Here is a 12,557-nt window from a genome sequence, read left to right on the forward strand (position 1 = left end):
CTCATTTTTGGAATAAAACTACAAACACAGTAAGTCCTGTAAGGACAGACAGAGAATGCTAAGAGTGGTTATCTTTGGGCCTTGGGTTATGGGGTAGCCATACTTTCTATTTTAAATATTTCTATCTGATTTGCATTTTTTGCATAGAACATACATTATGTCTATAAATTAGAAATAAAGGTTTTAAAATTTTTGGTGACTTAGAAGACCCAGTCACAGGATTTATCTTAGTAACAAACTTATGTTTGTTAAATTTTATATCAGCCTCACCTTCTGACCCAGGGTGCTTTCCTGCTCATTGGTATTGAAAACAGTAACATTTTCCAGATTAAATTGACTCTGCAAGTTAAGACCTATTAAAAAGAAAAAAAAAAAAAAAGATTTTCAAAGCAAATCCACCAAACACCTAAATGTGTTTAAGTATATAACTTTGTTGTCACATAACCAAAACAAAGAAAATGATAAATCCATAATTAAACAAAAGATCAAGTCAGACCCACACCTGGTTTTCAAATCCTTTCTAAAATTCATTTCTTTAAGGTGCCTTTAGAGTATCCAGAATTCTACATATATAACAAATGCAGTTGTCCCTGTTATTACTGAAAAATCTAGAGCAATTTTACAGAGTGCAATATGCAGTAATTTATAGTTTTGCTAAAGCACAAATAAAAATTGTATTAAACAAAAAGTGAGCATGTATAACAACATATATAATAAATACGCTGCAGTTAATGAGAGCCAGGTTTCTCACTGTCAAAGAAAGAACTTATAAATAAGAAGGAATATTGGTACTGGATTGAACTCAGAAATATCAGTATGATCTCATGGTTTTTGTTGTTGGTCATTTAAAAATACATACATAGACACATATTGATATAGATGTGTGTGCATATAGATCTTTCCTAGGTCTGTCCACCAAGTGAACCCAGAGCAGTGATACTCTTAGATATCTAGGGCCCAGATCTTGGCTTCTAAATACCATTCTTAAATAAAAGGAATCAGGCTCTTTGGAGAAGTGGGTGATTCTAGGGTTGGGGTAGGGAAAACACAGATGAGCTCTATTTTCTCATACCAGGAAAACATGAAAGAGCTCCCTCCAATGGGCAAAACCAGAACAATCTAACTAAGAAATTAATTACACTATGGGATTATAATCCGGACAATAAAATATCCACAAATTCACACTGAAACAGATGACTGAATTAATAAGTAAATAAGGGAGAGCAGACAACTCTTCTGCATGGAAGAATCCCAAGTAATAGATGTAGAAGGAATAAAAGAAATAGAAAACCAACAACAGGACAACCTAAAAATCATTGCTGTAGGCAAATTCACTGATGAAAACTAAAATTAGTGGGTAAAGATCTAAGGAGAAAAAGAGTATGTGCACAGCCTCAAAGTATTCCCCTTTAAATATTAACTACAAAGGCAAAGACAGTAACTTAGCAACAAAAAAATATGATGACCAAGGATACCACCACCAGTAATAGTATATATCAACATCATGTTGAAATGATGCAGTGAGAAGGCCACATCACCTCTGTGGTCTTCCCCTAAATCCGTATCCTCAATCTAATTACGAAAAAAATCAGACAAAGTTAAATTGAAGGACATTCTGCAAAATACCTGATCAGTACTCTTCAAAAGTATCAAAGTCATGAAAAAAATAAGCAAAGAAATAAGAACTGTCACTGACTGGGGAGAGTAAATCAACATAGCAACTAAATGGAACACGGGATGCTGGGTTGGATCCCTGGACAGAAAAAAGAAAAATAGTGATAAAATTGGTAAAATCCAAATAAAGTCTTAGCATAGTTAATAATGCTGTACCAATGTTGATTTTTTAGTTTTGGCAACTATATTGTGATCATGTAAGAGGCTAACATTAGGTGAAGGTTGTTAATTCAGGTACTCTCTATATTTTCTTCGCAACTCTTCTTTAAGTCTAAAGTTATTTCAGTACAAAAGTGAAAGTGGAGGGGCGCCTGGGTGGCGCAGTCGGTTAAGTGTCCGACTTCAGCCAGGTCACGATCTCACGGTCTGTGAGTTCGAGCCCCGCGTCAGGCTCTGGGCTGATGGCTCAGAGCCTGGAGCCTGTTTCCGATTCTGTGTCTCCCTCTCTCTCTGCCCCTCCCCTGTTCATGCTCTGTCTCTCTCTGTCCCAAAAATAAATAAAAACGTTCAAAAGTGAAAGTGGAAAAAACTATGCTAGATCAAGTCATTAAGCTAGTGAATGAATCTGGTTGCCCATTTAGCACTGACTACTTAAAATACATTTGTCTATTCTCTATTTATTATTCAATATAGTACATGCCATAATTCTCATTAAATCAATAATTTCAGTCAGACTTCACTACATGCTAAACTACATGTTAAACTGGCTTTTTGAAGGTCTTGGGATATACTCCAGTGAATGTCAAGCATCTACAAATGCTTAACATAGATACTATGAGAAAATATCCCCAAATGCCAACCTCCCTTATGTTAGTGGTAAGATTAATTATACACAGCTTTTTCCTTCATTTTTCAAATTTTCTGAAAAAAGTTATTTTTATAATTTAAAAATTAAATTTAAAAACGTTACTTATTAAAAGATGCATAATGTTTAAAGCTATATATTAGCAATATATTATTAGTCTTTCACCCAGTCAATAAGGGAAAGAAAAGAATGGTTTTTCTATGTCTTGTTAATTTAGTAATGCTGTACACTGGAAGAGAGGTCTAAAATGTTCTTTAAAATATGATGAGATCTACAAATAAAGGGGATTAAGAGTACACTTATCTTGGGGCGCATGGGTGGCTTAGTCAGTTAAGCATCTCCTGACATTGGCACAGGTCATGATCTCACGGTTTGTGAGCCTGCTTGGGATTCTCTCTCCCTCTGTCTCTCTCTCCCACTAGCATGCCCTCTCTCTCTCAAAATAAATAAACATTTTAAAAAATTAATACAAAAAAGCACGTATGCTTATCTTGATGAGCACTGAGAAACATACAGAATCACTGAATCATTATGTTGTACACTTGAAACAAACATAACACTGTATGTTAATTATACTTCAACTATAAAAAAGAAAAAATAGAAAAAAAGAAATGCAACAAATAGCATCCTATAAATACATTTGAAATTTTAATTATTTTTAAAATTTTATTTTAGAGAGAGAATGGGAGAGAGGGGCAGAGAAGAGTGGGGAAGAGTGGAGAAGAGTAGGGGAGACAGGGGGAGAAAAACTTAAGCAGGTTCCACACCGAGCATGGAACCTGATATGGGGCTTGATCCCACAACCCTGGGATCATGACCTGAGCTGAAATCAACAGTTGGATGCTCAATCGTATGAGTCGCCCAGGTGCTCCAATACATTTGAAATTTTAGATAATACTCACAAATTCCCAGGAAAAAGGAAGTTACCAAAACTGTCTCAAGAAAAAAATGAAAAGTCTGAATACTCCCAAATCCATTACATAAATCCAGTTTAAAACATTCCCACAAAATTCTATTGTTGCTAACTGCTTTCTTTGTAAAGCTTACCAAACATTCAAGAAAGAAAGAATACAAAATTACTCCAACTTTTCCCGAAAAGAAGAAAAATAGGAAAATTTACAATTCATTTCATGAATCTGGTATGAAAATCTAATATCATTATAGGGAAGGAAATTTACAGGCCACTCTCCTTCCTGAACTAAATTCACGTTATCTCTAAAAAAATAACATTCAAAATCCAGCTATATTTTAAGAGGAGGCCCTATTACAACTAAATTTGAATTATATAATGTAAAAAAAACTGATGAGAGTGGAGGCTGGAAATAACCAAAAAGGACAAAATTATGGCTGAGAATTGAAACCTTGTTCTTATGTCTTCTATAACTTCCAGCAAAGAAACTACAAATTAGTTCTTATGAAGGGGCATAATTCATTTCACAAAAAAGAGACTTCATTTATCACAGATTTAAATGGCAACTACGTGTCTGGTACCATTCTAGGCACAGAGAACACAGAAGTAAACAACATACACACTGAAAATGACAGATAGTGCTAAATACTAAGAAGAGATTTGAAATTAGGTGGTGATAATGAGGGACTGTGCTGGCAGGTTTAGAATAGATGCTGAAAGAGAGGCTCCCTGAGGAAGTAAAATTGAGACTAATAGCTAAAGTCGGTAGTTTAACAATAATGAACAGGAGGGTCATAGAGGGAAGACAGAGCCAAGGCCCCAAGGTTCAAATGACCCTGGTGTTTTGAAGGCAGAAAGAAGGCAAAATGCCAATTCAATGGGCAAAGAATAGTTTTTTCAATAAATGGTGCTGGGACAACTGGTTATTAATATACACAAAAATGAAACTGAACTCCCACCTCATACGATATACAAAAATTAACTCAAAATGGACCACAGAGCTAAATCTCTTATAAGAGAACACAAGAATAAATCTTTGTAACCTGGGATTAGACAATGATTTCTTACATATGACATCAAGAGCACAAGCAACAAAGGAAAAAATTGCTATATCAAATTTCACCAAAATATAAAACTTTTGTGTTATAAACAATACTATCAAAAAAGTGAAAGGAAATCTGCAGAATGGAAGAAAACATTTGCAAATTACATATCTGATAAGAGTCTAGCATATAGAATATAATGAGAACTCATATAACTACTTAATAAAAAGACAACTCAAAAGTTGGGCAAATAAAATAAATAGCCATTTCTTTAAGGAAGACGTACAAATGACCACTAAGCAAATGAAAAGATGTGCGGCGCCTGGGTGGCTCAGTCGGTTAAGCGGCCGACTTCGGCTCAGGTCATGATTTCGTGGTCCGTGAGTTTGAGCCCCGCGTCGGGCTCTGTGCTGACAGCTCACAGCCTAGAGTCTGTTTCAGATTCTGTGTCTCCCTCTCTCTGACCCTCCCCCGTTCATGCTCTGTCTCTGTCTCAAAAATAAATAAACGTTAAAAAAAAAAAAAAAAGAAAAGATGTTTAACATATCTAGTCATTAGGAAAATACCAATCAAAACCACAATGAAATATCACTGTATACCTACTCAGGTGACTATTAAAAAAAAGGCAGAATTAGTAAGTACTAGCCAGGATGTAGAGAAATTGGAATCCATGTGCATGGATGACAGGACTGTAAAATGGTGCAGCTTTTTCACAAAAGAGTTTGGTAGTTCAAGAATTTTTTTTTTTTTTAAGCACTGATTATTTGAGAGAGACAGAGAGTACATGAATGAGGGAGAGGGGCAGGAGGAGAGGAGGGAGGGAGGGAGGGAGGGAGGGGGGCTCAGCACGGAGCCCAATGTGGGGCTCAATCCCATGATTCTAGGATCATGACCTGAGCCAAAATCAAGTGTTGGATACTCAACCAACTGAGCCACCCAGGCACCCCTCCTCAAGAATTTAAATTTAATTACCATATGACTTAGTAATTCCATTCTAGGTATATGCCAAAGAGAAGTGAAAATATACATCCAAACAAAAACTTGTAAACAAAAGTTCACAGCAGCACTGTTCATGATAAACAAAAAGCAGAAACAACTCAAATGTTCATCAACTGACGAATGGGTAAACAAAATGTGGTATATCTATACTGATAATATTATTTGGCTATAAAAAAATGAAATACTGATACATGCTATAAAATATATAAATCTTGAAAATGTTATGTAAGCTAAGTTAAAAAAAGCTCATCAATAAAAGACCACATATTTCATTATTCTATTTTTTTAATGTCCAGAATAGGAAAATGTACAGAGAACAAGGAGATTATTGGTTGTTTAGGGCTTGGAAGAGAGGGTAAGAATGATGACGAGTGAGGCAGGGGTGCAAGTTACTGGGTACAGGGTAGAAAAAAATACTCAAAAATTAGACTGCAGTGATGGTTGCACAACCTTGTAAATATGCTAAAAAAAACCCCAGTGAATTGTATACTTTAAATGGTGAATTGCATAAGTGAATTCACATGTTGAAAGCTATTAAATAAAATAAAAAAGCTATTAAAAAAGTAATAGAAAAGGTGAGTTTCCAGTAACAGGTCAATTAATTCCATAAAAATTTACAGAGCATAAACCATGTTCAGAGCAGTGTTCCAGACAATGAAGTACAAAAATGGTTCTCTTAAAACCAGTAAAGAGCTGACAAGAAAGTAATGGGTATGTGGCAAACATCCAGAAGAAAAGTAAGGTAAGCAATGCATCATCAATATTTAAAGCCACTTTTGTCTTGAGGACATTTGCCAAACAAGACAATCAGTTGTAAAATTGAGCTACTCTTTTCATAGCTTCCCAAAGCTAGAAATGTTAAAAGTAAATCAGGGCCCAAAAATGATGGGCCCACCCAACTATCTTCAAGGCTGGAAACCTGTAGCACTATACCTCAGGTTAAAATAAACCAAACTACAGCCCAGCACCAAGTCTTCTCAATGATCTAAGGAATTATAGGCCTTAAAGCGGGCTGGATTAAGGTAACCCTGGACTGGTGATAGCTTCCTTCTAAAGGCTCCTGGCAAAAGCAATGAAAACTCTATCTGGAGAAAACTATCTATCCTAGGCCTCAAAATCCCTCAATATTTTCTCAAATATAATACCCAATACTAACCAGATACACAGATAAGAAATCCTGAGAAACAGTAGAAACAAACCCACAAAGACTTCAGATACTAGAATGATCAGACACAGACTATAAAATAGAAATACTTATCCTGGGTAAAAAACTAAAGAAAAAGTTTGAAACTATGAGCAGGGAATAAGAGACTGGAAAGTGATATAGCAGACTTAAAAAAGACCTTCAACAAATGAAAAATAAAATACAATAGAATGAAAACAATTAACTAATTAAAAATTAATTTAGGAGCTGATCTTTCATAGCTGAAGAAAGAAATAGTGAACCAGAAAACCATTCTGAAGAAATTATTCAGAATGTGATACAAAAAGACAAGTAGATAAAAATATAGAAAGAATAAGAGACAGAGGATATAGTGACAAGGTATAACAATGTTCCCTGGAGTTCAGAAAGAAAAGAAAGAGACATACACAATATTTGATGAGATAATGGCTGAAATTTTTACAAACTGGACAAAAGACATTAATCCACAGATTTAAGATTTCTACAGAATCCCAAGCATGATAAATAAAAAGAAATCCACAATAAGACACATGACAGTAAAACCGAAAAAGCCTGAAAACAAAGATAAAAAATCTTAAGAGCAAAAACAAAAAAACATTTAGATTATCTTCAAAGAAGTTAGACTGACATTTGTGTTGTCTAGAGAACATGGAAGATAGAAGACAAAGTAATGATTATCTCCCACAAGATAAAATCCTGTGTCTAGTGCCAACTTAGAATCTTTTATCTACTGAAATCATTCTTCAAGAATAATGATTTTCAGACAAAATACAGACCTTCACTAAAGAAAAATTTAACAGGGAAATTTTCCACAGATAGAAGGACAGACATACAAGCAGTAAATACAATGGTAATCTAAATTAATCTTGATCACATTAAGTAGGAAAGAAAAAACAACACAGATCTAGCATGACAAGAAAGAAAACACACTGAAACCATTGCCAACATATACTATGGGTCTCTTTATGTGCAGGAACTGTTGTAAGTGCTTCACATATTTTAATTCATTTAATCCTCACAACAACATATGAAGTAGGTGGTATAACAGCCTGATATTAAGGAAAGGAAGACTGAGGGAAAGAGGTATTAAAATCTGGCATATTTGAACAGATTGTGAAAGGCTCTGGAGAACTGGTTAGATTTCATTTCTGGATTCTGCCAGTAGTTACACAAGTAATTGATTCAGAATAATTATAGCATACATTTATTTTATGCACTTTTCTATATGAGTGCTGTATTTCACAATGAAAAATGGTAAAAGAAATGAGAGGACATAATTGTGTCTAAACGGTAATGACTGAGGGAGAAAATGGAAGTGGAAAAATCAGCATGCATTATAAATGAAATACAGACATGGTAATTCATATCTACATACATGTGATTCAACTGCACATTTTTATGATTAATAAGCTTGGAACTTAAAAAGAATTACTATGTAATTCTTGATCATCATAGTAATTACAAATTACCATGTTGTACATCTGAAACTAATATGATACTATGTCAACTATACAAAAAAAAATCAGTGACTTCAAGCATTACCTATATGATGCATTAGGAACAGTATAATTACCAGTAAGAGAAACTAAAGTGACAATTTCCTATTAAACTTGTGAGAACTATTTTTCTTATTACCATCACAACAGCTTCTGAATTAAAAACTGAGAAAGATTCCCCTTCAAAACATTTATTTAATGCATAAAAGCTTACCTGATTTCTCAGATAAAGGGAAAAGCCTGGCCAAAAAGAGTTGAATTCGTCCACAGAAGACTGTATTCTGGGATTTTGATAATCTTCTTAGGAGATCTAACAATATATGGAAATGAAGGTTATAGGAGATCATTCTATGTTTATTACAACTATACCCAAATTTGTTAACCAGCCTGTCAAGAGCATTTCCCTAAAGCAATAGTTCTCAAAACTGGGGTACAAACTATTGTCATAAAAAAAAAGCACTAAAAAATTAGGAATGAAATGAGTTTAGCATGGAGAAGATACATTTTACTATTTTTTTTTTTGTTTTAAGTTTATACCCCAAACAAGAACAGTTTAATTTAAAGTGAATGATCAGTTTTAACAAATCAGTCTGTTATAAAAATGATGGTACTAATCTATTTTTAAAAATTTTATCACTTGTGTTTAATTCAACCACCTGTTTCTCTAACCACATTTATGTTTTAACACGATCATTTACTAATTACTTACCATTGCACATACGTAGTAGATAATTTTTCCCAGCAGAATAGAATGTATTCTGAAATTAAGACAGAAATTATTACTACTGTTCAGAAGTTGATGCACACTCTTTGATGATAAGTTACAGGAAAGAAGGTATTAAAGAATACTAACATGGGAATGTAAGCTGGTGCAGCCACTCTGGAAAACAGTATGGAGGTTCCTCAAAAAAACTAAAAATAGAACTACCCTATGACTCAGCAATTGCACTACTAGGTATTTATCCAAGGGATACAGGTGTGCTGTTTCGAAGGGACACATGCACCCCTATGTTTATAGCAGCACTATCGACAATAGCCAAAGTATGGAAAGAGCCCAAATGTCCATCGATGGATGAATGGATAAAGAAGTGGTATATATATACAATGGAATATTACTCGGCAATCAAAAAGAATGAAATCTTGCCATTTGCAACTACGTGGATGGAACTGGAGGGTATTATGCTAAGTGAAATTAGTCAGTCAGAGAAAGACCAGTATCATATGACTTCACTCATATGAGGACTTTAAGAGACAAAACAGATGAACATAAGGGAAGGGAAACAAAAATAATATAAAAACAGGGAGGGGGACAAAACATAAGAGACTCATAAATATGGAGAACAAACTGAGGGTTACTGGAGGGGGTGTGGGAGTGGGGATGGGCTAAATGGGTAAGGAGCACTAAGGAATCTACTCCTGAAATCATTGTTGCACTATATGCTAATTCATCTGTATGTAAATTTAAAAAATAAAATTAAAAAAAAAAAGAACACTAACATGCACTGAGTTTACAATGCCACTTTTACTTTCTCCCCCCCCCAAACATTTTAAGCGAAATAGATATTTTCACATATATAACAAAACATGTTACTGAGTAACTGTTTTAAATATGAAAAGTGTGCATTTTCCAGTTAATTGTTACTACTCAGTCAAATTTTGTTAAACTTTTTCTTCCCACATGCCTCTTAACTTGGCTCCCCAAGTAAGACAGTGTAATTCCCTCATAAGGACAAACTTTTCAGCAGTCACCAATATTAAAAATAAGCAAAAAAAAAAAAACAAACAAAACAAAACCCCAAAAACAAAAAAAACTATCCTCTGAACTCTGAATCTGTAGAAACATAATGTAAGCATAAAAAGAAACTAAGGCACTTACTGATTTCCAAGTAGCAACATTTTTTTCCACAAAAGTGAATATCGTGTCACACTGATCCAAAGGAAGACAATCCAAAACATCTCCCAATAATACAAAAGGTGTAGATGCGGTACAAATACCTTCAAGTGGAGCACAAGCCAATTTAAAAATTTAAAAAACTGTACAGTAAAATAGCCCATGCAAAATAATTCTGAAGAATATCTTAACAGTATACTCTCTCACCCCTAACAAATTTTTTAAAAGACAAGAAATGGAAGCAACCTAAAAGTCCCCAATATGGGACATACTTAAGTAATTTTTGGTATGTGAACTCAATAATGATGATGATAATAATCCTTGATAATACTTCTAGAGCATTTACTATATGTCAGGCACGCTAAGTAAATACTTTATGTATACTAACACATTTAATCCTTATAACCCTATGAGGTAGATAATATTACCTCCAGAATGGGAAAACTGAGACACAGAGAAGTTAAATAACTTGCCCAAGGCCATAGAGCCAGTAAGTGGTAGAGCTGGGATACGAACCCAGGCAGTCTGGCTCCACAGTCTGTTTTCTTCACCACTAAGCTATTCAAAAGAATATAATGCAGCCAATTAAAAATGATGGTTACGACGACTATAACTTGGAAAATGCTTATAATGTTAAGTGAAAAAGGCAGGATTCAAAACTGTACGTATTATATGGTTACAATAATAAAAGTTTTAAAAAAGACTAGAGAAACTAAAAACATATACCAAAATGAATGGTAGTTTTTTAAAGTAGAGGAATTATGAATAGTATTTTCCCATTTCCTCATTTCCAAATGTTCCATAGTGTTGTTAAATATCATTCTGATTTGAAAAGATTACCTTCAAAAAAGATAATAAAAAAAAGTTTGATACTGATGTCAACTATTATTAAACATTTAAAATAAAAGCATTGTTTGAAGGGAAAAGATGGTATAGTAAAAAGCTGTTTATTTCAAAATTCAATGTTATTTAACTACAGCAATAAATTTAAAAACTTTTTAAAGAAAAGGTCACTTGCACTAGCTAAAAATACTTTAATCTTGCTGCTCATTCTTCCTTTTCTCTTAAGGAAACACTTACTAGCACTTGTTAAGTGTTTTAAAAAAGTAGCCATTTAAGCACAGTATGCAAACAACATATCTAGGGAGCACCGTAAGCCCAAAACGCTGCAATTGATACAGTATGTTCAATTCAAAAGAAAGTATTATTTCCAGCTCTACTCTGCACTGGTATGATGCCATCTGCAATGTGATGTGAGGCATACTGGCCAAGAACCAGTGGGTGGCATAAGGCAGCAGATTTCAACTCAATACAAGGGAAACCTGACAAAACTAAGAGAAATCAAATTAGTAAGCTCTATCAATGGGCGTATAGGCTGGATGACCACCTGCCAGGGATGTTACAGGGGGTGGGGGGGGGGTGGGGGCGGAGAGGCCAGAGATGGACTAGATAACTAGAAAACTGCCACAGTGCCTTACCACTTTAGATCCTGAGAAACAATATGCTCTGTACACCCAAGAGATCTGAGAGGCATATTCCCTGCCCATAGTTGCAGTGTAGTTTGACATGAGTTAACTCACGTTTAATTACAGAACTTAAGAAAATTACCTAGATTCCACTCCTGAAGGTTCTGATTCAGTAAAACTAAGTGAGGCCTTGCAATCTCATTTAAAAACAGAGATTCAGTGGTGATTCCGATGAACTGGACTATAGCATGATCCCCCAGAACTTTCACAACCTGTGTCTTAGCCTTTCTACACCGCATTCTTTGCTTCACCTTAACCTTGGCCACAGATTCCCTCTTCTCAATTCCCAGACACTTTGGTATATTGATACTTCCATGGTTTTGTTTTCAATGTTTTTCTCTGCCTAGTTTTCCTCCTTTCTCATGTGGCAAATTCCTGCTCCATCTTTCAAAGCACATGACAAATATCCATGAACCCAAAAAACTCCTGATACCTTTGAACAGGCTACCCCATCTACACTTCTAAAGCACAGTATAGATAAATTATAGTATTTATCATACATTATTTTTAAGCAGACTATGAGCTTTTTAAGGGTAGGCATTTTTGTACATTTTAATCAGTAAAGTGTCTGATGATAAAGAGAAGCTCAAAAAGTATCTGCTGAGTTGAATGTAACAAAACATATTTATGGACAATTTGAAAACACGCCATGTAAAGAATAATAATCTCTGTCAAGAAGGACTTTTCCCCATCCAATTAAATTAAAAAAGCATCTAAGACTTTATTTTCAGTGTAACTAAGTTCATAAGTTCTTATCTTTCTCAAATAAAGTTCTAAATATAGACTTTGTATAACTTCAACTGTTAAACATATTACTAGTCTACCAGAGTTAACACATAAAGGTAATCAATGAATTAAGGAGACACAGCTGTTTGACAAAAACTGGGGAAGGAACACTCCACTGCAGAACTCATTTAGGTATGCTGAATGAATGAATGAATGAATGAATGAATGAATGAATATCCTGTATAAAAGTTTAGTGTGTGTCAAGGTGCCTGGGTGGCTCAGTCTGTTAAGTGACCGAGTCTTA

At 34.5% G+C, this 12,557-nt stretch overlaps 1 protein-coding gene across 1 annotated transcript in view; it reads right to left on the bottom strand.

Annotated features, from left to right (window-relative positions):
• Positions 1–12,557, bottom strand: part of THOC1 (THO complex subunit 1) — a 52,764-nt gene that overhangs the window by 34,519 nt on the left and 5,688 nt on the right. The window contains exons 5-8 of the mRNA XM_040479262.1: positions 9,987–10,105; positions 8,820–8,868; positions 8,325–8,420; positions 271–353 (exon numbers count right to left, since the gene is read on the bottom strand). Coding sequence (XP_040335196.1) covers positions 271–353; positions 8,325–8,420; positions 8,820–8,868; positions 9,987–10,105 — 347 coding nt within the window. The remainder of the gene's footprint in view (positions 1–270; positions 354–8,324; positions 8,421–8,819; positions 8,869–9,986; positions 10,106–12,557) is intronic.

The sequence above is a fragment of the Herpailurus yagouaroundi genome, unplaced genomic scaffold (genome assembly GCF_014898765.1).
Source record: "Herpailurus yagouaroundi ecotype Mexico unplaced genomic scaffold, PumYag 142, whole genome shotgun sequence".
NCBI lineage: Eukaryota > Metazoa > Chordata > Mammalia > Carnivora > Felidae > Herpailurus > Herpailurus yagouaroundi.